Source organism: Myotis daubentonii, chromosome 7, assembly GCF_963259705.1.
Source record: "Myotis daubentonii chromosome 7, mMyoDau2.1, whole genome shotgun sequence".
In the NCBI taxonomy this organism is placed as follows: domain Eukaryota; kingdom Metazoa; phylum Chordata; class Mammalia; order Chiroptera; family Vespertilionidae; genus Myotis; species Myotis daubentonii.
In genome coordinates, this window is record NC_081846.1 from 75,384,145 (window position 1) to 75,411,472 (window position 27,328).

Genomic DNA, 27,328 nt, shown 5'->3' on the forward strand with positions numbered 1-27,328 from the left:
AGACGGAAATGAGAGCTGGTATTGTAAGGCTAAGAGCTCATAGAGAGCCAGCGTGCTGAGCCAGAGAGCTTAGGTACCACTACGATGTGAGGTGGTGAGTCCAGGAGGCAGTGTGCGGCTGCTCAGATAAAAGCTGTGAGTAGAGACCAATGCTGCTTTGTGGGAAAGATGCACATTTTAACCAGCCGGTGTCAGGCTGCCTGCCTGTCTGGAATTCGCTGTGAAGGATTGTCTTGTCTGATGGCTATGTGGCCATTGGTTCCTGCAATAAAGACTCAGTCTTACTAATAGTAGTATATACCCGCAACCTCTCGTGGCTTCTCCATCTAAGCCCTGGCATCCTAGGAGGCCCAGCCCAAGGCAGAGGGGCTCGGACCCTACACCTGTAACAGTGAGCCGAGAATAAAGGACTAAGTGGGAAGGGTTTGAGAAGGAACCGGCCCTGGCATAGTCGGGAGCAATTTAGAAGAATATCTGGACTCAGAGCAACTCAGACCAGCAGAGCCGTGCAGAGCCGTGCAGAGCGTCAGAGCGTGCCCCTGCTGTCTGACACTCAGAAAACTTAATTGGCTTCAACAGCTGCACTATGAGCCCAAATCTACACAACTTTAAAGCGGACGCCCATGCAAATTACGCCATGCTGCTGATCAGAGAATTTGGGCAACTCTAGATCAATCACTGAAATGTTGGTCCCAAACTTGCCATTTAGTTTTCAGAGGTTCTTGGCAGGCTCTAAATTGTGCAGGAAATGGCACATTCTGTTTAGTTATTGTGATTCCTATATTTCATTTTGAGTCATGCTCTTTGCAGAAATAGTTTTCAATTTCCTTAGCCACCTTTGCCTAATAATATTCTGCTACTGTTGTTAGCTCTGCCCTTTCCAGGGTCTTCAGCGGAGTCCACAGATGAGCCCCTTTTCCTTGCTGCACGCTGCCTCAGTTTTTCAGATAGCCCCATGCAAGGCCCCCAGCACACGCCTCATGAGCAGCTCAGAAAGGAGCCCGTGTTAGTGCCAGTGATCCAGTCGCAGGACTTTTAGACAACTGCGTCCAAATACCGTGGCACCCGCTCCTCCACCCCAATTTCATGATGCCTCCAGCTTGCAGTTCATCTTGCCTCCTTCTCCTCTGATTAGTGCCTATTCCAAATTTCTGACATTTACTCATGATAAACTGTAACTCTCTTTCAGGACTAGAGAGCTATCCCAAACCACACTTGTGTTCATTCCTGTTATACTCTTTTTTTAAAAAAATATGTTTTTTATTGATTTTAGAGAGAAAGGAAGGGAGAGGTAGAAGCATCCATTGGGTGCCTACTGGGGATCGAGCCCACAACCTAGGCACATGCCCTGACTGGGAATCGAACTGGCGATCTCTCAGTGCATGGAACGGCACCTCAACCAACTGAGCCACAACAGTCAGGGCCCTGTTACACTCCTGTTACACTCCTTGCATGGGCACATGTTGTGGTCCCTACTGTAGGCTGGTGGCTGGACTGCTGTGCTGTCTGTGTTTCTGAGTATCGATTGCCTTCTGCATTCCTTGCCATTATGGAAACTTTATTTCCTGCCCTGCCACCTTGCATAGAGCTGGGGCATGGAACTAAATTTTGTCTAGTAGCATATACATGGGAAAGATGTATGTTCCTTCTAACCTCTTCCATAAAAACCTCCACACAACCAGCTGGGTATAACCCTCCTGAGAAACTTGGTTATTTTAAAGTGGTAGAGCCTTCTTCGATCTGTATTATTAATTGACTTTGTGAAGCAAAAGCTACTCTACCCTTTTCATGAGTGAAAAATTAGACTAGTCTGTGATGTTAAGCCACTTTGATTTGGGCGTTTACCTGACACAGGAGCCAGCTTTACTTATACAAAACACACTCCTTCCCAACAGAGGCCAACATTTGTATAACTAGTTGAGCTTATGGCCTTTTGAATAAACACTGTCCCACATGGCCAGCAGCTCCTCTGGCGTGGGCCCCTGTTCGCAGGCAGTTCTTCAATCTCCGCCTGATCGTAAGGAACTGAGAGGGGGCCAGCTTCTCTCTACTTCCCGTGTCAGCCTCATGTTGCCTCCAGCTGGCCAATATGCCTTATGCCCGTTTGCCAGGCCACAGCACACGGAAAGATACTCAAAACTAAATTGTTCCATGTGAACATACACAGGGGACCACATACCTCCATGGCCGCAAGTCCGTGAGCACTCGGTCCAAGCCGTCCACTCCGAGAGCTGACAGTTGACCACACATTCCACCAGGCAGTGAATGCTCATTCTCTGTGGCTTCGCCAAGTTACGCTGCAGATGGAAATGAAATGTGATTTCAGCAGATAATTCAGATCAACATCAAGTCAAAACATCATATCCTTCTATGGGAAAGACTGCCTTTTATTCTTTGATAATAATCTTTTACATTTTTTTTTTGGGGGGGGTATCCTTTCTTATTTAAATTGATGGCAATTGGATAAAAGGGCTGTCCTTACCTCACAAAAATCAAAATTGTCAGCCAAAATGTCTTTTTATAAACTTTAGAATAGGCCTGCAATTACGGTGCTGGGAAAGCAGGCAGTTAAATTCTCTTGGTCCCCTGCTCAGCCAGCCAGGGACCAAGAGGATGCTCTGTTAAATGCAAGCACCCTGCAGTTCTGGGTGAGCCAAAATGAACAGCTAGCTAGGCTAAAACATAAATAAAAAACAATAAAGCCCAAATCAATAACCCATCTAAGGTTTATTAAAAAGACCATTTATGCTAAAAAACATAATCATGGGCTTAATCATGAGGAAAGTTGGTGATAGAGTTTGCTTTCCTCTCGTCCACTCTGAAACCCATATCTAGGCAAAATCTACAAATTGTCTAATGATCAAGGTAGAAGAGGTCTTAGTGAAAGAAGAAATCATCTAAGAAACACAGAAAGAATAATAAAAAGTTCTGCTTTAGGAATCACACACCATATACACATTGAGGAAAACTTTGACTTTCAACACATGTTAGGTGTTAGCATTGTCCATACCAAGCTGAAATTAATGATGACTTGGCAAGTGGGCAACATGGCAATTACCACAGGGAATGTATGATCTATACAAGATGTATGGATATTCTAGTTAGGTTAATAATTTGGTACTTCTTTAAACTAATATTTTTAAAAAAATATTTGTTGGACATATGGTATTAGAAAGCAGAGAAACTGATTTTTCTATTAATGAAAACTTTATATCTTTCTTTGTATCAAAATAAAAGATTTCTTATACATATTGAATGTAAGATTTTTCACTTATTTGGAGTTGCTGTACATTGTGAATTTTTTTTTCTTGAAGCCTACAACTTCTTGATAAGCAGAGGAGATGAAATAAAATGTCAAATAAATCACTGACTTCTGGTAGACAGAACTATGCCAGTTTCAGAATTTCACCAAATGGGACATCTGATTTCAGATGGTCTGGTCTCACAGTTGGTGTTGGTCTATAGCTATGTGTTTGGTTTAGAGAGTGTGTGGTCATGACAATGTTTAACATGTTAAATCAGGTTAGAGGAGGAAGGTTTTGTTTTGATGTTAATTTCTACTTGTGTACTCCCCTTAGTTAGGAGACCTGGGATAATGATTATTTTGCCAGTTTGTTAAGAAAAGTTTCTGTGGTGATCTGAATTAACTGGCCCCATATCTTCCATTTATTTGAAAGATTGTTTTCATGATTCCTATTATGTGAAAGCATATTGTCATATTTATTTCTATTATATTTCCCCTTTAATGCTTTTCACCTGTACATTGGGAAGCAATGCTGACTTCTTTGGAACAGCTTTTATACAAACTTCATATAGTTTATCACAGGTAGAAAAGGGAAACAATTCTGAACCTGCTCATTTGAAATTTGGTAAGGAGACATTTTAACTTAGCTTGAGAAGGAGAATACAACTGAATTAATTATATAACAATCAGATACTAAGAAAGCAGAGTATTCTAATAGCAAGTGTCAGTGTTTGTCATATATGGAATGGACAGTGTTTATCACATATGCAGATGAATCCCCTGCCCAATACAGAATCATATCTAAATATTAGAGTCACCTGATGTCAATAGTTTGTTGGTCAGCAAATACATCTAAATAAGTTCCTGAAAATCATAAGAAATATTTTTTAATGAACTCACATCCCCAGTGCCAATGACCTTTCCCAGTCATTGTGATGAAGTTGAAACTAGTGGGATATAACTCTACTATACTATTACCAATTGAAAACAAATATAAACAAGTTACCTGCTCACATTGGTCCATGCTGACTGGCTTGCCATCACTGCGCACACAGCTCAGAAGGCGGGTCCTGACGCCTTGCCCACAGGTCGCATTTTCACTCAGCTGGCACGTGCTCCACTCTACAGGCATAGAATCACCACAGTGAGTTTCAAAATTCTGGGCATGTGAGCAAAATACAACAAACCTAAGGCTATCTGTACTGGTGGAAGACAGTGTGTATGTAACTCTAAAACCACTTCAGCTGGGTTTAAAGACATCATGCAATTCTTTCATAGAAAAAAAAATCAAATTAATATGAGTGAACTAACTTCCTACATGTTCTTTAAGGTAAAAAGCCAAATGTTTGTTAGAAACCATCTCACAGTTGGCTGGGAAGGAAAGGAAAGACACTAACCAGGATGAGAAAGGAAGACAAGTTTGGAATCCTCTGTTTGCTGGGGATAGTTGAAAGAGAAAATAACCCAGAAATGAAGCTAGTCTTTGATGTGAACTTGAAAATGTTTTCAAGGAATAAACATAATTAGCTAAACAATTTGGTACAGTGAAGCCAAAAGAGGCACTATAGAAAAGAAAGAGTTCAACCTATTTAGAACTATAGCCTGTTCTCAAAACTCTAATTTTTAAAAAGTATTCTCATCAAAGAAGGTTTTATAGATTTGGCTCATTGCATTACAAAGTAGACAACTTTTGAGTTAGAATAAATTCTTCTGCTTCTTAAAAAATTTTTATTGTTGGTGTGGGTACAAAGGAAGATCCTTGATCATATGCAATGAGACCCTTTTTAAGGAGATTTTCCATAATTGTTAGATGATATAAGTTTAACAGGAATAGCAAACTTTGTATGATGAAATCAGTGTTTTAAAGACATGCTCTTCCAATAAAGCAAATTTAGTTGTATTTGAAAAAAATTTTTATGAAAACCAAGGTTCTGACACACATTTATCTAAAGAAAAAGAGGAAAACATGAGATCATCTTCACCTGTAAACACAATCATACAGCCCCACAGAATTTACCACCAAGTTTTCTACATGAGAAATCTCAGCAGCACCACTGGGATGTCCGTGGGGAATTTGTTCTAGAAACCAGTATTGCTCTGCCCCTGCAGGCAGGGGGCAGGTTGGATATCAGTATTGAGTTCAATACTGAGACTTAACATGGTTCCACATTTTGCGGCATTTTGTATATCTGTTACTGCAGGAAATGGTGGGTAGCAGATCAATGTCTCTAAACAGTCTTTGGTATTAGACACTGTGGTGTCCAGGAAAAAGCTAAGCATTTGGCTGAATAATGAGGCTGTCATGATTCCCACTGCCTCTCAAACATCCCTGTCCGGCAGGCCTACCATTCATCCTCACTGAGACCCATAGAACAAGTGCATCACAAGCTTGAAGTTCTTGAAGTAATAGAGACCATTAAAGAGCTACATCCTGTGACAGAATGATTATATTCTTTCCTAAATGATAAAATATCCCATGATATTTTTTATTGTTTCAGTTTAGCATGGCTTAATTCAACTTGATTCTGAAACTTTGTCAAATCTTTGTAAGCATCTTTGAATTCAGAGATTCTACGTGGTGTTGCTGAATCTACATGGCGAGAGTGGGCATGTGAAGGGACGCTGGAAATATCAAATCTTCAGCCTGCTGTGCAATGGATTCGCACATTCTACTGACAGTCCTAACCTGGAGAAAAAAACCTATGCGAACGTACTCCGTTAGTCAATGCTATGGGAAAAAGACATACCTGTCAGGTTGTACTGGAACTGGAAGCAGTTTTCATTGAGGAGGCAAGGCCGCACCTGGGAGTCTTCAGCACATGTCCTGGAGCTCAGCGAGGGTCTCAGCAGATGACGGGTTCTTCTCTGCATTGTGTGGGGATCACATGACTATGAAAATCAAAGAGCAAGCAGAGTTAGGCAAGGCCCAGAGTTCGTTGATAAATCATGATTATCTGTATACATGTAGGCATATGTACAATAACTACAGGGAAGAGACTATTGAAAATATTAAACATAATATTTAAAACATAAAGTCATTCTGTGAGTCAATGAAGATAGTTTTTGGTTTTGTCACTTGACCACTCTTTCTTTTTTTGTTGTTGTGGCAAAGCCTGCATTTTTAATCTCCCATGCATAATTAGGTACATAGAGACCATTTTCATCAATGAAATGTACTTTGTACTCTCAAATAGGCTGCCCCTTAGCAAGAGATGAATTCATTTTGAATGTTTAAATTAATGTAAAAAGGAAGACTGTCCTTTTGCCCTCAGATAGTCTAACCCAATAGAAATAACCATTCAGAACATTTTAATGAGAAAATCATTTTTAAAACCCTGGAACAAACCGATACACAGAGAATTATGAAGCCAATATTGCCAATAGACCAGAACTTTCCTCCTATTTCGGAGGCTCTTTGAGCCACTGAAGACAAGCCACTGCATGCCGTGGCCTTTTCAATAAAATAAATGTATAAATGTGAACTTCAGATCTCCTGCAAATATCACTTTTCCTGTGGGTCTACATGTTCTCTCATATAATGCCCTTGATCCCAGGAAACCTACCAGCCACATCTTCAAACTCCTTCTATTGGAGTAATCTCCTTTCATCCATCCTACATCCTCTCCTTCCCCTTCCTCAGAACACTAATCAGGTCTTCATCAGTAACAGTCATTCTTTTACTAAAGATAAATTCTTCTCTTCTTTCCTAAGTAACATTCCACGCATGCTCAGGAATTGTTCTATATATACTTCTAAACAAATATACATACACATACACTTATATGTTACACCTGCCCTTATATGTTATTATTCTTTGTTACCCTGACTTCTTCCTTTTTTATAAACTCACTAGGGGCCTGGTGCATGAAATTCGTGCACTGGGGGGGGGGGGTGTCCCTCAGCCCAGCCTGGCCCCTCTCACATACTGGGAGCCATCAGGGGATGTCCTAGTGCCGGCTTAGGCTCACTCCCTGCTCCCCTTGGGGATAGGGCCTAAGCCACAGTCTGGCCTCCCTTTGTGGGAGGTGACCGGGCTGATCAGGGGAAGGCACCAGTCCCATCACCCCGCTGCTGCAGCCACTGCCAGTCACCACAGCAAGGTTTTTTCATCAACACGGACTCCAGTCCCTTCACCATGAACATAATGACAACTTTCTTTAGGCATTTTTAAGATGTGTCTTTCATATAATAATAATTTCTTTATTATTTTTTTAACCTCACCTGAGGATATGTTTCCACTGATTTTTAGAGAATGTGGAAGAGAAAGGGAAAGACAGAGAGAAACATCAAAGTGAGAGGAACACTTTGATTGGTTGACTCCTGCATAAGCCCTGACCTGGGCCCCGGCCAGGGAGGAGCCTGCAACCTAGGTACATGCCCTTGGTCAGAATTGAACTCAGACCCTGCCATCGGCAGGCCAAGGCATTATCCAATGAGCCAAACTGGCTAGGGCAGGATATGACACTTCTTAGCCCTCCAGCAGCGGACCTTCGTGTTTTTTTTTCACAGGAGTGTGGTGAAAAACCCTAGATCACCTTTTTGGATTCTTATTACCCAAGTTACTAAGAATATTACTAGTGGCATACAGGGAGCTAAGTCAATGAGCGGTCAGAAAAGGTGTTTCCTCTGTAGTTCACACCAATTGCTGGCTTGGCCTCCCCCTCCCCCCAACAGGCCTGGCCCCTAAAGCCTGGGCAGGGGACCCCCATCTCCCTCCAATCACCGGCTCCACCCTTGCCCAGGCCTGACGCCTCGGCCAGAGGCATCCACCCCCATCACCCTCCAATCGCTGGATCAGCCCCTCGCCCAGGTCTGACGCCTCAGCCAGAGGAATCAAGTCTGGACAGGGGACCCCCAGACCCCTCTGATTGATGGCTCCTCCCCCCACCCAGGCCTGACACCTCTGGCCCAGGCATCAGTCCTGGGCAGGGCAGGGGACCTCCATCTCCCTTTGATCGCCGGCTTGGCCCCCCCGCCCAGGCCTGACGCCTCTTCCCGAGGTATCAGGCCTTGGCAGGGGACCCCCATCTCCCCCAGATCACCAGCTTCTGGGGCTTCTGTGGCCAGCCTGCGGCCCAGGATGGTGGCGTGCGCTGGCGGCTGCACTGTCCCAGCCTGACTGCAGAATGCAAATTAGCTGCCATCTTTGTTGGTGGTTAATTTGCATATCATTCTGGTTAGCCAATGGGAGGCGAAGTGAAGGTACTGTCAATTACCATGTTTGTCTATTATTAGATAGGCTTGAGGGCATGGTTTCTACTTGTCATGCCACTTCCTGAAATCTTGGTATATATTTTACACAGTGGTTGTTCAATAAAGACCATTAAATATAGTCAAAACAACACAATTCCAAACCCAAAAATCTAAAGAGGCACAGACATGCTTAAACCCTGGGAGAAATAAAAATCTCTGAATTAAGGTAACCAGACCATCATTTTAGTATTTGGGATATTTTGTTTATTTTTATTCCTTTTAACTTTTCAGATATACCAAGAACACAACCTGTAAACTGAATCTTCACTGCTATTAATCAAAATGATAATGTTGGATTGCACTGAACTATGCAGGGAAATGCCACAAATATTTTTTTTTTTAATTTCAAGTGTTTGGAGCCATTGAAATACATTTACTATTCATTTGACTTTATAGTTGGATAACCTGTCAATACTTGTAATTTTACATTTTAATTGTATTGAATGATCAAGAAGTGCCAATAAAACTAGGTAATTAATTATCTGTAAATGAATCCCTTGCTAAATGCTTACTAATAATTTATTATTAGTTCACTAATTAATTTGTTCACATGAGAAGGAATAATAACTTAAGTAATTTGCCAATGAAATAATATGAAATTATCTTGGTAGATACTCCTGATTACTTCTTTTCTATCTTAAAAATATATATGAACCAAGTGAGTATGTGTAAAGATTTAAGTGCCTTCTTAGTGTAAACCATCAAATAAAGCAAAAGAGAAAACAACACACGCACACATGCATGTACAAATGAAATTGTTAGGTAACCTTGAACAACTCAATGATATACTCTGTACCTCATTTCCTTATCTAAACCTAGGTAAGAAAGGGCTAACCTATCTAATAATAGACAAACATGGTAATTAACCATACCACCGCTACGCTTCCCATTGGCTAATCAGCAGGATATGCAAATTAACTGCCAACAAAGATGGTGGCCAGCAGCCACGCAGCTGAAGCTAACATGAGGTTTGCTTGCTCCAGTGTGGAGGAAGCCAAGGTTCCCTGCCTGCCACAGCCAGGCTCTGAGCTCCAGTCTAAGCAACACTGTTGTAATTATAGAAGCTAAACAAAGCCCGGATACCTGCTTTCAGCCAGCTGGCCTCGGAGCTGGAGCCATAACAAAGTTTCAATTACAGAAGGTAAATAAATCCCAGAATAAAAAAAAAAAAAAAAAAGAGAGAGAGAGAGAGACTGGGAGCTTCAGTTGCAGGCTTGGCCTGACTGAAAACGGCCCTCAGCCCCTCATCCAGGCTGGTCAGGCACCCCAGTGGGGACCCCCACCCTAAAGAGGGTGCAGGAAGCCTGAAAACAGCCCTCAGCCCCTCATCCAGGCTGGCCAGGCATCCCAGTGGGGACTGCGACTCTGAAGGGGGTACGGGCAGCCTGAAAACAGCCATCAGCCCCTCATCCAGGCTGGCCAGGCACCCCAGTGGGTACCCCCACCCTAAAGGGGGTGCAGGAAGCCTGAAAACAGCCATGAGCCTCTCACCCAGGCTGGCCATGCACCCAAATGGGGACCCCCACCCTGATCCGGGACACCATTCAGGGCAAACCAGTCAGCCCCCACCCGTGCACCAGGCCTCTATCCTATATAGTAAAAGGGTAATATGCAAACTGACCCTAACAGCAGAAAGACTGGGAATGACTGGTCACTATGACACACACTGACCACCAGGGGGCAGACGCTCAATGCAGGAGCTGCCCCCTGGTGGTCAGGGTACTCTCACATGAGAGGAGCTTTGCTCAGCCACAAGCCAGGCTGATGGCTGCCAGTACAGCAGTGGTGGTGGGAGCCTCTCCTGCTTCCTCAGCAGCGCTAAGGATTTCTCACTGCAGTTTAGGCCTGCTCCCCACTGGCAAGTGGACATCCCCCAAGGGCTGCTGGGCTGCCAGAGGGATGTCTGATTGCCAGCTTAGGCCCAATCCCCTGGGGAGCAGGCCTCAGCCAGCAGATGGTCATCCCCCAAGGGATCTCAGACTGTGAGAGGACACAGGCTGGGCTGAGGTACCCCCACCCCCCACCCCAGTGCACAAATTTTTGTGCTCCGGGCCTCTAGTCATTTTATAAGATTTAAAATTTTCCTCATAGTATTATCACACTCAAGTCTCAAAGACTGCTGGGTATGATTTTAAAATATCCTCTGGAACCTAACCTGTCATTCAGAACCACGTAAAAGTTGGTAACCAACACTCTGGAAATTAACATATTGAAAACCAACACTGTAGCTAACTCTCTCACTACACTTCTTCCATAAAAACAGGCAAAGAGGGGAGCATGAGTGACTAAGATCTACAAACACAATCCAACTTAAACTTAGGCAGTATTATCATATTCCACCTTATAAAGATTGTCCTTGCACTGCTTACAGGTGATAGATGGGGCAGCATTTCTCCTTATTTTTCTCTCTGTTAGCCATTTATAAGTTCATACAAGTTCATACAATAACGGATTGGTCACAGGGATACGGGGATGGAGCTAAGAAAAAAAGAATAAAGGAGGCTTACATCTGGTTGATCACTATATCTTTCATGAGGCAACAATGGATATATGCTCTGAACTTGAGTTTTATTTGGAAAAACGGGGTAGAAAGATTCACAAAATACCATTACAATGTGTTATAAGGAAATTTTAAATAAAATCAAACCCCATTCTCACAGGTTGGTAAGGTATGAGAAAACATCTAGGGGAGAAACATTGAGACTGGAAAATTGTTAGTCAGACCTCTCATATTTAAACTTTATTCAGAGATTCTGAGGAGATAGCTACAGAAGTAAAAAGTTCTTTGCACTTTACAGTGCAACAAGGAGAGTGATGTCAAAAATATATAGACAATATGCTCAGTAAAATTAAGTGACACTTTATCTCCATAAACCTCAAACTATGAACAGGTGGGACCAATGATGGAAGTTATAGGACCTCTGTGATATCAGCTTCCAATAGGAGAAAGCTGAAGGTAAAAACTAGCATCTGACATATTCCAGAACATCAAAATGGAAAATTAAACCTGAGAGTCAGGAGATTTTTCATGGCCCCAAAGCAGTAACTATCAAGGTTCCATGAAGGGGTTTGGGGAGCTGATGCAGTCCGGGTCCCAGGGACTCGCAACATGAATAAGTCAAAGCCCCCTTCCAGGAGGATTTCCTGCAAGAGAAACTGGTGGGAAGAGTTTCCAAACTGAGCAAAACAGGGAACTAGTAATAAAGACAAAGGAGGGGCCAGTAAACAAAGTGGGGAAGGAAAATGAATCCATTAAAATCTCACAAAATAAGCTGTTTTATTTTTGAACACAGAGAGAGAAAGAGAGGGAGAGAGAATGAGAACACACCCTGGACCATGAAGATGGAAGTAGGAAAAAACGACTTCTAAAAGTTAACAAAAATTGATTTTTCAGAAAAGTAAGCAAAGAAAGGGATCAAATTAAAGCTCCACAAAACAAATTAAAACCTGGCATAATTCTAAGTACTCGTGAATTTCAGTTACTCTGCAAATTTCTTGTCTGGAGATGAACATGAGGAAAAAGAGTATAAAGGTCAGAAATAGCAACCCAATAAGTTAGAAAGTGCAGGGGGGAAAAAGGCATGGAAAAGAGATGAAAAACTATTTTAAAACAAGCTAACAGTCATTTAGGAAATGAAACAAGATACAAAAGAATAACATAAATAGGAATTAGAAAAACCAGAACTGAAATGATAAGCCTCAATAAATAGAAATAAAACTAAAATAACTTTCAGAAATAAAGAGAAAACTAGGAGAAACAAGAATAAAAATACAACAAATAATGCCTTAGGAAAACAGAAAATGAAAAAAGGAAGAACTGAAATTAAGTGAAACTTTTAAAAAAGAATTTGAGAATAACTAGTGAGTAGGAAAGTGAGGCAAAATGGATGCCATGTGCATAAAAAAAAACATTTTATAAAAAGGAAAACCTAAGAGAACAGAAAAAAAAAAAGGCAAGAAAATTCTAAAGTCTTAAAACTATTTAAAGGATACATCAGAATCACTAATTCTGAGACAAACTAGTAAAATTATTGTTTTAAAATATTCTTTCAATATCTAGGCAAGAATATAAGGTGGTTTATAAAAGCAAAACAAATTCAGATTATCATTAGACTTTGACAGAAAAACTTTGTGCCAGAAAAAATGCAAAACTATAGTAAAGGTACACGAAGAAAATGAACCAATCATGATCTAAAGATTTTATATCCAGCAAAGATGTCAATGAAAAGACCATAGATCAGTGATGGCAAACCTTTGAGCTCGGCGTGTCAGCATTTTGAAAAACCCTAACTTAACTCTGGTGCCGTGTCACATATAGAAACTTTTTGATATTTGCAACCATAGTAAAACAAAGACTTATATTTTTGATATTTATTTTATGTATTTAAATGCCATTTAACAAAGAAAAATCAACCAAAAAAATCGTGTCACCTCTGACACCCGTGTCATAGGTTCGCCATCACTGCCATAGATAAACTGTTAACATGCAAAAACTCAAGGAATATCATTTCCTTGAGGCCTTTCCTAGGAATTTACTGGAGACTGAATTTTACACGTCCAATATGGCAGGAAAGTCATGAACATAAAGATTAATGGTGAGCCAAGTTCACACGTAACACTTAGATAAAGGCTTTATGCTCTCAAGATACAGATAAATACAACAGCAAAAGAATGACGAGGGCCTATGTAAAAAATATAACATTTTTAAGAACTCATGTTAGTGACAGGTATTGGTATTGTTATTAAGAGAATGTTTTCTGTATTATGTGGGATAAAGCAAGTATATAATTATGATATATTCTTTTTTTTTTATCTCCAGTGTCCTTAGCAAAGTTTTAGTATAGAAAAAAGGAGATATAGATGTAAGATGGAACTTAAGTGAGCTCTTATAGTTCATCATTATAAACTCATAAAATATTTCATCTTCAAAATAAGGGAAATGATCCTATAAATAAAAGAGAAACATGCAAATTAATGGTCTCTCTGCTACGCTCAAGCCACGCCCACCAGCCAATCAGGAACGAGTATGCAAACTAACCCAACTGAGATGGTGGTGGCCACAGAACTGGAGCGAGCAGGAGGCTTGGGTTGCCTCCGTCAATGGAGGAAGCCAAGCTTCCCACCTGCCCTGGCCGGCCCTCAGCTCTGCTCAAGGCTATAAAGTTTCAATTATAGAAGATAAAGAAATCCCAGATACCTGCTTCCAGCCTGACCTGGGCTCCGCTCAAGGCTACAAAGTTGAAATTATAGAAGATAAATAAATCCCAGAAGAAAAAGGAGAGGCTGGGAGCATGGGTCGAGGGGTGTGTGGCCAGTCTGTAAACAGCCATCAGCCCCTCACCCAGGCTGGTCAGGCAGCCCAGTAGGGACACCCACCCTGAAGTGGGTGTGGCCATCCTGAATATAGCCCTCAGTCCCTCACCCTACTGGCCACACTCCCATGGAGTGAAGGTCCCCACTGGGGGTCTTGACCAGCCTGCAAACAGCCATCAGCCCCTCACCCAGGCTGGCCAGGCACCCCAGCGGGACACCCTTCAGGGAAAACCAGCTGGTCCCCACCCGTGCACCAGGCCTCTATCCTATATAGTAAAATGGTAATATGAAAATTGACCCTAACAGCAGAACGACTGGGAATGACTGGTCACTATGACACACACTGACCACCAGGGGGCAGACGCTCAATGCAGGAGCTGCCCTCTGGTGGTCAGTGCGCTCCCACAGGGGGAGCTCTGCTCAGCCACAAGCCAGGCTGACACTGCCAGCACAGTGGTGGTGGCGGGAGCCTCTCCTGACACACCAGTGCTAAGGATGTCTGACTGCAACTTAGAACTGCTCCCTGCTGGCAAGCGGACATCCCCCTAGGGCTGCCAGAGGGATGTCTGAGAGCCAGCTTAGGCCCGATCCCCTGGGGAGCAGGCGTAAGCCAGCAGGTGGACATCCCCCGAGGGGTCCCAGACTGCGAGAGGGCACAGGCCAAGCTGAGGGACCCCCCCAGGTGCACAAATTTTTATGCACTGGGCTTCTAGTAATATATATTTCAAAGTTCTGTCTACTGAAGTGGCCTAGAAGGAGTGGAAACTAATAGCGGGCATGGGAATCCTGTGACATTAAAGAGCTGTTTCCATTAAAAGAGGCCAGAGCTTTTTAGAGAAACAAAGGAAATGTGCAATATGAGCCTGATACATCTTGCCGTATCAGGTAGCAAGAAAATTAATGATGGGCACCAGAGTCTTTATTAAAATGTCTGTGGAAGGAATCATCTGAGTATGAATATAGATGATAACTGAAAAGGGTTAAAACACATGAGTTTATTTTAATCTATAATTTCATAACTACACAAAAATAGATGCTAGGAAAACAACTTATTTTGAAAACTGGTAAGCAAAGGGCAAGTACACATTTTTTATGCTGCCTTTTCTATATAGAATAGATCAGTGGTTAATAAAATAGCAGTTGGGGTAAAATTTCTCCTTACAGTAGTTCCACAAGTGAGTGAGGAAGGATGATAGAATTGGGATGTTCCAAATTTCTCTAGTATTTCCTAAATAATAAAGACTCTAGGAATTGATCACCAATGACAGCTGAACTAATAAAAAGAGATAACTATACATTGTTTGCCTTCTGAAAAAGAGCACGCATTCTATAGAGTCTTGCTAAAATAATGAAATTTGAATTTGATTAGACCTCTATATACAACTCCCAATTTACAGGAATTTCAAGGACAGAGAACATGTAAGCCTCACCGTGGGGATGAAATGTACCTGTTAGACTGGGTAGTTCTATAGGAGAGATGGCCTGTTTTCCATATCAATAAATTGCTAGTGCCTTAGCCGGTTTTGCTCTGTGGAGAGTGACAGTCTGCCGACTGAAGGGTCCCAGGTTCTGTTCCTGTCAAGGGCACATTCCCAGGTTGTGGGCTCAATCCCCAGTAGGGGGTGTGAAGGAGGCAGCCCCTCCTTCACACCAATGATTCTCTATCATTATTGATGTTTGTATCTCTCTCTCTCTCTCTCGCTCTCCCTTCCACTCTGAAATAAATATATATATACTAGAGGCCCGGTGCACAAAAATTTGTGCACTCGGGGAGGAGGGGGTCCCTCAGCCAGGACTGTGCCCTCTGGCAGTCTGGGATCATTCTGGAGATAATGACCTGCTGGCTTAGGCCTGCTCCCGGGTGGCAGAGGGCAGGCCCAATCCCTAGGTGCAGGCCCTGGTCGGGCTCAGAGCAGGGCTGATAGGGGAGTTGGGGCGCCGCCCCTGTCATGCACAGGGCAGGGCAGATCGGGAGGTTGTGATGCCACCCTCAGTCACACTCAGGGTAGGGCCGATTGGGGGGTTGGCACACCGCCCCCTGTCACACTGAAGGCAGGGTCGATGGGGAGGTTGCGGCACCACCCCGTCACGCACAGAGCAAGGCCCATCAGGGGGTTGGGGAGTTCCCCCCCTGGCACGCACAGAGCAGGGCCAATCAGGGGGTTGAGGAGCCCCCCTGTCACTCACAGAGTAGGGCCGATAGGGGAGTTGGGGCACTGCCCCCTGTCACACAGAGAGCAGGGCGGATCAGGGGGTTGGGGCGCCGCCCTCTATCACCCACAGAGTAGGGCCGATCAGGGGGTTGGCACACCGCCCCCTGTCACACTGAAGGCAGGGTCGATGGGGAGGTTGTGGCACCACCTCGTCACGCACAGAGCAGCGTCCGTGGGTTGGGGGGGGGGTGGTTGGGGTGCCGCACCCTGTCACAGACAGAGCTGCAGGGCGATCAGGGGGTTGGGGAGCTCCCCCCTATCAGGCACAGAGCAGGTCTGATCAGGGGGTTGGGGTGCCTTCCCCTGTCACGAAGAGAGCAGGGCGGATAGGGAGGTTGTGGCCCCGCCCCCTGTCACACACAGAGCCGCAGGGTGATCAGGGGGTTTGGGCGCTGCCCCCTGTCACGCTGATCCCGGTGCTGGGAGGCCTCCTGGCTCCACTGATCCCGGTGCTGGGAGGCATATTACCCTTTTACTATATAGGATAGAGGCCTCGTGCATGGGTGGGGGCTGGCTGGTTTGCCCTGAAGGGTGTCTTGGATCAGGATGGGGGTCCCCACTGGGGTGCCTGGCCAGCCTGGGTGAGGGGATGATGGCTGTTTGCAGCTGGTCACACACCCTTCAGGGTGGGGGTCCCCACTGGGGTGCCTGGCCAGTCTGGGTGATGGGCTTAGGGCTGTTTTCAGGCTGGCGGTTGACTGAAGCTCCCAACTGCTCCTTTTTTTCCTTTCTTTTTTTTTTTATTCTGGGCCAGCTTTAGCTCCTGCTCCAGCTCTGAGGCTTCTGCTGCTGAAAGCAGGTATCTGGTTTGATTGGGTTCGATAATCCAAACACCGTATCCACTCCAGCTCTGAGATCCCGGTGGGCTGAAAGCAGGTTTCTGGAGTTTGGTTTAGCTTCTATATTTGTAACAATGTTTCTAAAACTGCAAGCTCAGAGGCCGGCAAGGCCAGTGGGGAACGTTGGAGTCCTCTGTCACTGAAGCAAGCAAGCCTCATGTTCGCTTCAAGCTGCCTGCCTGGCAGTTAATTTACATATCGCCCTGATTTGCCAGTGGGAAGGGTAGTGGACATACGCTAATTACCATGTTTCTCTTTTATTAGATAGGATAGTAGGAAAAAGGAGAAAGAAATGAGAGGGGGAAACTAGATAAAATGAGATGTGAAGGCATTATAAAAACAGGCAGAGCTAAGCAATGGTGTGTAGCCACTCAGATCCTAGTTCTAAAGGAAAAGATGATCATAGAAGTCACCATAGAGTTGACTTTGAGGGAAGTGAGGAGGTTATAATTAGGAAGAAACTGTGATGCACTTTGTGGGCAACTGACAGGTTTCCACCTCCTATGCTGGTGGCTGTTTGATGACTAAACTGAACTTTTGTTTTTTTGTGGTTTTCCATATTTGTGCTAAAATCATTATTTTAAAAAGGTTAAAATTTTTCCCTTGTCTTCCTTGGTTTCTTTTCATTTTGGGATTTGAGATGTCCCATTAGCAGACTTTTCCAAAGTGTGCTGTTTTCTGGTGTGTTAATAGATCTTAAATTGCGGACAGATCACGAGAATTCTCACTTCATACTACACAGTGTTTTACAAAGTATCATACTTTAAAAAGATACTAGTTTGTGAGAACATGTAATAAATAACTTCAAAATGCAATGCGTGTTTAATTTTAAAGTGTGCCTTTAACATTTATATAAAACGTTTTTTGTACTTGTCCAATAGAAACTTATCTGGCCACTGGGTAAAGCCAGCAATAAAACAACTGGTCTACAATATGTTGAGGGAGAGAAGAGTTTGATAGGCAAATGCATTTAGGACACACTGAGATACAGAGTGCTAAAGAAGGATTTTTACAATAGATCTTTACTGTGTTTGCAGACTCTTCTATTATGTCATTACAATTTACTCTCTCCTTTCTCCCCAGGCATAGAACTGGACCTCATTTCCCAGCCTTCCTTGCAGTTGGTGTAACCATGCAACTGAGTTTTGACAAATGAAAGGAAGTGGGAGGCTGTGTGTGACACTCCACTCCTGACATACCTTCCTCCATTCTCTTCATCCTCTCCCATGAGCTAGAATGGTGATAAACACAGTGACTTTGGATGTCAAGATGGCAGACGCTCCATTAGCCTGGGTCCCAGAATGAAGCGGCAAGTGCCCTTTCACCATTGAGAAAACCCCCTTAGGACTGTTTTGTGGGAGACAAATAAAATTACATTCCATTTGAACCAGTACAATTTGGGGTTATATGTTTTGGCAAATTACAACTACTTCACTGTACATTATGACTCTCTGAGAGTCTCAGATCTTTAGTATCAATTTAGCATTCTATAGGACACATTTGGGGAAATGGACTTACAGATTTAAAGACATGAATGAACATAAAATTCTTTGTAAATTATAAAGTGGTTAAGTTATTATCTATATCAATCAATTGCTATCCTTGAATACTCCTCTAGTAAGGTTTCCAAACACTTTAAACAAATAGTTTTTGAGAATACATTAAATGCAAGGCACTGTACCAATGAATAAAACATCACCGCAGGGAGGATTTCCTTTTATTCTCTGGATTTTCAAGAGATCAGACCTTGTCTCCATGAAAGACTTACAATTACATTTTAAAAGGACATGTTTAAGGATTTAAAAGGAAATATAGTTATTTCATCCTCCCTATAAAACAAAAGTATTTACTGAACTTGCCTCCAAGGAAGTTAAGTTTAATATACTAATTTGTGTGTGTTGGAAGGTAAGGTGGCAGGCGAAGGAGGTTGGTCTTAGTCATCCGAAAAAGTGTTTTTTCAAATGTTGTGATACATTGGTGGGTTGTGAACACTATATTAATAACTGACACTTTTATAATGCTTACTAAGTGCTGGTCACTGTTTTACATTCTTTAACTCATTTCATTGTCATAACAACCTTATGATCCAGATCTATTATTTCCCTCATTTTACAGCTGGCACAGAGAGGGTAAGTAATTTTATCAAGCTCACACAGCTAGAAAAGGGAAGAGCCAAGATTCCAACCCCATCACCCCCATCAGTCTTATGCTATAGAGTCCATGCTTTGGTTTTCAGTTTATTGGATCAAAGATAGCAGCTTTAAAACTCATAGAGCATAGCATAGAAAATGTCTATCATATACTCAAAGTGAGACTATTTCCTGAAATGGTTATTTCTGAATATATACATACTAGAGACCCGGTGCACTGGTGCAGTCCCTCAGCGGGCGATCGGGCAGAAACCGGCAGTCCAACATCCCCCGAGGGATGTAGTAGTGTGCCAAGCAAGGCTCACTGCCATGCCACTGCGGTCTCCACGTGCTCATCCTAGGGCGATACTAGCGCACGCCCATGACCGAGAAGCAGCTGCAGGCTCATGCCCAGTCAGTTCCGATTCTGGTCCCGGTCCGGATCGGGGAGGGGGACGCAGGTAGAGTGTCTGCGGGAGAGGCTCGTGCCATTGCAGCTGTGCTTGCCAGCTGTGAAACCTGAATCTGGTGCCTGTTGATCAGTTGAGTGGTGCTCCTGCTGTAGGAGTGCCCTGACCACCAGGTAGCAACTCCTGCATTGAGCGTCTGCCCCCTGGTAGTCAGTGCACGTCATAGCAACCAGTCGACAGGTCGCTTAGACTTATATATATACTAGAGGCCTGTTGCATGAAAAGATTCATGCAATAGGCCTTCCCTTCTCCTGGCTGCCGGCACAGGTTTTCCTCCGGCACCCGGGACCCAGGCCTTCGCTCCGGCTGGAGCCACCTTCAGTCTTCCGTCTTTGCAGCTCTGGCTCGCCTTCAGTCTTCCCTCCGCCACTTGGAGCCTACATATGCAAATTAAATGCTATTTTTGTTGGCGGTTAATTTACATATCGCGCTGATTAGCCAATGGGAGGCGTAGTGAAAGTATGGTCAATTACCATGTTTGTGTATTATTAGATAGGGTATATTTGAGAGGCCAGGTGCATGAATTCATACACGGGTGGGGTCCCTAGACCTGGCTAGTGATCAGGGCCAATCAGGCCAGCAGGAGGGAAGGGGCCATGGGAGGTGGGCCAATTGGGGTGGGGTGGCTAGGGGGAGGGGCCGTGAGAGGTTGGCTGTCCAGGAGGAGGGACCGTGAGAGGTTGGCTGGCCACGGGAGATTGGCTGTGGGAGCGCACTGACCACCAGGGAGAAGCTCCTGCGTTGAGTGTCTGCCCCGTGATGGTCAGTGTGCATCATAGCAACTGGTTGACCGGTCGTTCAGTAGTTTGGTCGTTTAGGCTTTTATTTATATATATATATAACAGTACGTATGCTCATTTGTGATATAACATGGTTTTCCTACAGTGTACCATGGTTAAAAAAAAAATCAAAAGCCACCGATCTAATAAAATGCTTATCAAAAAAACCTTTCCATTAAATAGTGTGTCATGATCATTATTGCAAAACTGTGTTTTATCATATAATATATATATATATTTGTTTTTTCATGTATAAACTGTAAAATTTTTAAAGGGGTGGATAGTCATTCTTTCTAGAATATTTGTCTCTACCATAAAAACTATTTGTCTCTTTAAACACTAGGATTCATTTCAGAACAAAATAATTATTAAATTAAGTTTGTACCTAGAAAACTCACATTTATTTTCAATATATTTCAATATAGTTTAAATATAAATCTGTAAGAAAAATTAATTTCTTAAACATATCCCTTCCTATAGGACAGTGATGGCGAACCTTTTGAGCTCGGCGTGTCAGCATTTTGAAAAACCCTAACTTAACTCTGGTGCCGTGTCACATAGAAACTTTTTGATATTTGAAACCATAGTAAAACAAAGACTTATATTTTTGATATTTATTTTATATATTTAAATGCCATTTAACAAAAAAAAATCAACCAAAAAAATGAGTTCGCCTGTCACCTCTGACACGTGTGTCATAGGTTTGCCATCACTGCTATAGGAAGTGGTTAGGGGTTTAAGTTGAAACCTGCACCCTATCTAGATAAATTGGACCTAGCCAAAGGGGAGACCAATGGGGGGGGGGGGACCTGTGCCAATTCTCCATATATTGAAGGAAAAATTACATTCAGGATATTCCCTTCCACAGGGTTCTTTAAGACAGACTAGGAAGTGGAGTCAAAACTCAAAAACTGTTTTTCACCATTTAGGCATGTGCTAATACTAGTACCCATCTATCATGGTCATAAACTGGAAGGGAGAGAATGTGGAGTACCAGAAGGGGCACTCCAGTGGTAAGGCACCAGGAGCATTTCAGTATCTATGATTTAACTTCTCTCATCTGTGATCTGGTCATTCTCTTTACCTCAGCCAACCCCTTCCATAGCTACACCTGATACCAGAATAGAGGTTCTGCAAGTGTGGTCCCCGGACCAGCATCAGCGGAATGAGCATCATCCTGAAACTTGTTAAAATTGCAAGTCATTGTGCCTTATCCCAGACTCAATGAATCAAAAACTCTGGGGATTCTATTTTAGTCATCAATTTACTGTGGCATGGAAACATGATATAGACTGATGAATCTCAGAGGGAAGAGGGAGGGGGCTGAGAAGAGAATAACAAAAGAATTTAGTTATTCATATATGCATGCCCCATGAACACAGATAATACCTGAGTGAATGCTTGGGGCGGGGCCTAAACTGGGTGATGGAAGACAAGGGGGTGGGGCTGGGGGAGGCATACGTAATACTCTCAACAATAAAGAAGAAAAAATCTGGGGGGGTGAAAAAACATACCACTCCTGGGGTGGGGTTGAGTAATCCATGTTTTAATGAGTCATCCAGGTAATTCTGAAGTACTATCTAGTTTTAGAACCACTTTCTTCAAACCACAGTTTCAACTTTATATGTACAACAACAAACTCCTAATTTCCTACCCCCCAGCATCCTCCTCCAGTCTTTCCTACCTCTGTTAATGGCACTCCAGCTCAGGTCAGAAACTTGGAAGTCATCTTTGACTCCTTTATTTTTCTTACCCCTTACAACCATACCTGAGCAAGTCCTTTCAGCTCTAACTTCAAAACAGAATTGACCATCTATCTACTTCTCACCATCTGCACCACGTCTACCTTGGTCAAAGTCACCTTTCACTTAGATTATAGCAATAACCTCATAACTGTTTTTTCTATTCTACAGATTATGTTGAACTCTGGGGCTAGAATCAACTTTTTCAAATAATACAAATTAGAACACTTAATTCTTCTCTTCCACACCCTTCAATGGTTTCCCAACTTAGCGTGAAAACCAAGTCCGATTCTATGGCCTACAACATCCTACACCATCTGGTCCTCCACTACCTGTGAAGCTCATGGCCTTCTACTCTCCTGCTTGCTCACTGCTCCTTTCGCCACTCTGGCCTCCAAGGTGTTCTTAGGGGACTCCAAGCATTCCCTTGTCTAAAGGCTTTTGTTCATGTTCTCCCCTCTGTCTGCAATGCTCTCCCAGTACCTGCATGATTTGCCCCCTTATTCCTTCAGTCACTGCCCAGTATTAGAGAGACCTGCTTTGACCATGTGATATAAAATATCAGTAATTCCTCCATGTCACTCTTTGTCCCTCTATATATTTTCTTCTCCATATCACATTACTACCTGACATTCTATGTATTAAATTAATGCTTTTGAAGTGGTAGAACATATATTAAGCTCCATATAGGGTGGGGCATGATCTTGTTGATTGTTGATATTTTCAGGACCTGAAATAGGCCCAGGATCATACGAGAGACTTTCAACAGACAGTATACTAGTAATAGTGAGTGACAAGCATTGTCAGGGCACTCTGGCTTTCTCATCGGCTCAAATACAGAAAACTGCTATTAGCATCCCCAGGACTTTGGGATAGTTAATGAATTTAATGAGTATAATAAATGTAAGTGCTCTGAGTTTCTGGGATTTTGGGGTTTTACAAGTACTGTGAACTATTATTATCAATGCGTTTTGTACAGGTAAAAAGATAGCATGACATCATAGCAAACCTGATCAGAAATTAAAACAGTGAAAACTAAAGTGATCGCCAATCAGAAGGGCCAGAGGTTGGATTTCTGAACCCTGCAGTGATCTGTTTCTTTGTACTTTACCCTAGATTTGACGGGTCCAACAAATATCTATTAAAGAATAGGCTCGTATAGCTTCTGCTTGTCCTTTGAGAGTTTAAAGTGATAATAACAATGGAAACTATAAACATATTCTGGATTCTGTCCTATATCCTAAATAATAGCAACAGGCAACATTTAAGAGTATGAACACATGCCTGGTACTGTAGTGAACATTCCATGGGGATTATCTCATAAAGCCCTTCTCCCTTAATCTCACCTCCAAATAATCTAGGTGTACTTTATTTATTTATTTTTTAAATATATTTTATTGATTTTTTTACAGAGAGGAAGGGAGAGGGATAGAGAGTTAGAAACATCGATGAAAGAGAAACATCGATCAGCTGCCTCCTACACACCCCCCACTGGGGATGTGCCTGCAATCAAGGTACATGCCCTTGACCGGAATCAAACCTGGGACCCTTGTGTCCACAGGCCGATGCTCTATCCACTGAGCCAAACCAGTCAGGCTCTAGGTGTACTTTAATATCCTTGGTATTACAAATGATGAAATAGAAGTGTAGAGCATATAGCAACTTTATATTCAGTGCTCAAGCCAGGATTTGAATCTGGGAGCACTAATTTGTTCCTCAGTATCCTCAACTGTAGTGGTACTTGTGTAATATTTGATGGTAGGAACAGAGGGTAGAACAATGCATCACAGAGCTATATTGTGATTGTGGTTATTGGACCTGCTATTTATTTCATCCTGGAAAGTTTAGTATGGACAGTGGTAATTAGAGATAGCAAAGGAGAGGGAGAGAGAGAGAGAGAGAGAGAGAGAGAGAGAGAGAGAGAGAGAGCAGATGTAAGGTACTATCACTTATTAACTAACCAAAAAAACAAGATAAATCACAGACTGAAGAACGGAGAGTCAGCTAGGGATGGAACAGTGAACACGGCCTGCTGCCTGACTTTAGGAACTTGCAGGTGCACCCAGCCCAGGGTCTGGCTGATCAGATTTAGGGAGTTAATTGGAAGCAGGAGTGCCAGACACATCTCTGTCAAATGGCACTGACAAGAGCAGGGCAGAAGCTATGATATAATCAAAATGATATAAGGTTCCTCATAAGGCTTTGCTGGCCTATTGCTATGAGGAAGTTAGGATAACACATAAATGTCAGGAGAGTGTTGCTTAGCTAAGATGTTTGAGTGGAGATTTTAGAATGGTCACAAACATCCCTACATAGTCCTTCTGGCTGTTATTTTATGACTAAAGTTCATATTTATAAACCAATCAGAAGCCTTGGTACTGATGAATGATATATGGCATATCCAATGATAGAATCTGAGGTTGTCACCTGTTTATATTATCGTTGGGGATTGGGAAAGAAGAAAGGACTTAAATAGAGACCAAAAATGTAAGAGTCATGAAAGAGAAATAAAGACCAAAGTGACTAAAGAGATATGATCATAAAATGCACCCATGTCTGGATCCAATAATCAAAGGAATATGAATGCTATAAAGGGCTTCAATACGACCATTGGGAACATGGGAATATGGCCTATACATTGGCTATAAGTATTGTATCAATGTGATAAATCATTGTGCTATAATTATGTTAGAAAATATCTAACATAAGAAACACATGCTGAGTTATCAATATTAAGGGTAACAAGGTATGGTGCCTTCAACATATGCTCAAATGGTTCAGAAATAATAATAGTGTGTGAAAATATACACACATATACCATTGTGTGTGTGTGTGTGCGTGCGTGTGTGTGTAGAGGGGTGGCAGAGAGTTAATCAAGCATATGTGGCAAACTTAAAATTTCAATGTACATATTTTCTTTTAGTTTGAAATATTTGAAATAAATGTTCTTAAGTAAGAGAGGACTATAAATGGCACTGGTGCACCAATATTCAGGAGATGTGAATAAATGATAAAAATCAAGCATGCATTTATAACTACATGCTACTCAGAAAACCCTTAAGTGGCAACTCCTATTTGAACCGAGGGCACACTAACTCTTTTTTAAAAAATATTATATTTATTAAGGTGACATTGGTTACTAAAATTACATAGGTTTAAGATATACCATCCTATGATACATCATCTGCATATTGCATTGTGTGATCACCAACTAAAGTCAAATCTCCTTTTGTCACCCTAGATTTCACCCCCTTCACCCTTTACTACCTTTCCACCTTTCCTTCCCCACATGCTGTTGTATGCATCTATGAGTTCTTATTTGTTTATTTGTTGCTTTCAGTTTTATATCCCACATATAAGTTAAATCACAAGATTCTTAATGTTTTCTGTCTGATTTCTCTAAGCACACTGTTAATCTCGATCTTTCCCACTCTCTTGCTTTCCCTTTCATCTTCCCCTCTCCTTCATCTTTTATTTTCCATATGATGCTTGCATCTTTCTTCACTCTAATCCCCAAGCATTCACAGACCAAATGAAAAATCCAGCCAAAATAAGCTATAACCCTACCTGGTTTGGCTAAGTGGCTAGAGCGTTGGCCTTCAGACCAAAGGCTCCCTGGTTTAATTCCGATAGAGGGCATATGCCCAGGTTGGGGGCTCATGCCCCAGTGGGTGGCGTGTAGGAGGCAGCCGATCAATGATTCTCTCTCATCGTTGATGTTTCTATCTCTCTCTCCCTCTCCTTTCCTCTCTGAAATCAATAAAATTATTGTAAAAAATAAGCTATAAACTGCACTGGGGCTTCTGCCTGGGCTGGACCCCAGGATGCTCTCTGGAATGGGAATCCCAGGACAACAGTTCTGGTCTCTGCCAGCGGGTAGGAGTGCTGGGCCACTCTGTGGGCCCCAGAAGATTAAAAGAGGATCACTTTCGTGTGTTTTCCTTTTACTGTTTGTGTGTCTCCCTCTCTTCCCGGTCCCCACCATAAACCAAAGAAAAGTGTCACACACTACATCTAGAATGTGTCTGGGCTCTCTCTCTCCTGTTGCCTTTCCTTTCCCATAGGAAAATTATTGGCCCCTTTCCCATAGGAAGAACCTCACTCTTGGTTACCCAAAGCCTCTTGATCGGCTAGCAGTGGTTCTCAACCAAAGGGGTCGAACAACCCTTTCACAGGGGTCGCCTAAGACCACTGGAAAACACATATATAATTACATATTGTTTTTGTGATTAACCACTATGCTTTAATTATGTTCAATTTGTAACAATGAAATTGGGGGTCACCACAACATGAGGAATTGTATTAAAGGGTCGCGACATTAGGAAGGTTGAGAACCACTGTGCTTGAAGAAGAGGTATTATTAAGTTCCATACCCAGGCTCACAACACAGAGGGCACCCCAGAGACTCATCTAGGTTTATTCTTTCTATTCACACCATTGTTTTAGGCTGTCATTCGTAATCTTTTTTTTCTTTTTCCCCGTTCTCATTACTTTTCCACTCTTGCCGAAGTAAGCCTTACTCATCTCTGAGGTTTCCATATGGACATTCTCTCACTAGAAAATTTACTGATCCTCCAAGGGGTTGGAAAATGGGCCAATATATGCTCTCATGCCACCCTGTGCTTTTCTCTTTTAATCATATGATTCTAGTCCTCTGCTCTGTTGAAATTGTTTAGGAGCTTTATGTGTTTCTCATAACATTAGGTATGTTTCTTCAGGACAAGGAATCTTCATCGTCGTAGCCTAACACAGCATTGTCACATAGTAAGCTCTTAATACTTGTTGAATAGAAAACATTTACTATTTATTTCTGGACTTATGTGCTAGTCACTATGTTAAATAATTTAGACATATCAATCCCTGCTCTAACTTCCAGTTTTCCTCACTTTGAGGTTAAATAACTTGCCCGAAGTGCTAAGAAGGGAGACAGAGAGGAAAGAGAACGCAATGCATTTGGGCTATTTCTAAATCTCAAACGTATTTTCTACATTGTCTCATCAGCATTGCTATGGACTTAACACTTGCCTTTCAGCATAAAATTTAGCATCTGGAAAATAAGACACACAACTGCATTTTATCTGAGGGCATTTCTGCAACAGAAAAATAATACTGGGGATGGGAATATGATCTCCATGAACATCTATAATTATAATTAATTTGAAGTTTTGAACACCCAGAGCATTTGTATCTGCAATTCCGGCATTTTCTATTAGTACCATATAATAAATGTAGTGTTTTAAAACTTAAAATAACCTTACAGGTAAATATGAAGAACTAGAAAATACTACCGGGATATGATAAACACAACATAGTAAAGCACATTACATTTTTTTTAAGAAACTGCAG

General features: G+C 42.4%; 1 protein-coding gene across 1 annotated transcript in view; it reads right to left on the bottom strand.

The window, feature by feature from the left end:
* The window catches only part of THSD7B (thrombospondin type 1 domain containing 7B), a 747,617-nt gene that overhangs the window by 50,677 nt on the left and 669,612 nt on the right, over positions 1 to 27,328 (bottom strand). The window contains exons 17-19 of the mRNA XM_059702510.1: positions 5,992 to 6,133; positions 4,251 to 4,366; positions 2,180 to 2,297 (exon numbers count right to left, since the gene is read on the bottom strand). Of these exons, the coding sequence (XP_059558493.1) occupies positions 2,180 to 2,297; positions 4,251 to 4,366; positions 5,992 to 6,133 (376 nt within the window). The remainder of the gene's footprint in view (positions 1 to 2,179; positions 2,298 to 4,250; positions 4,367 to 5,991; positions 6,134 to 27,328) is intronic.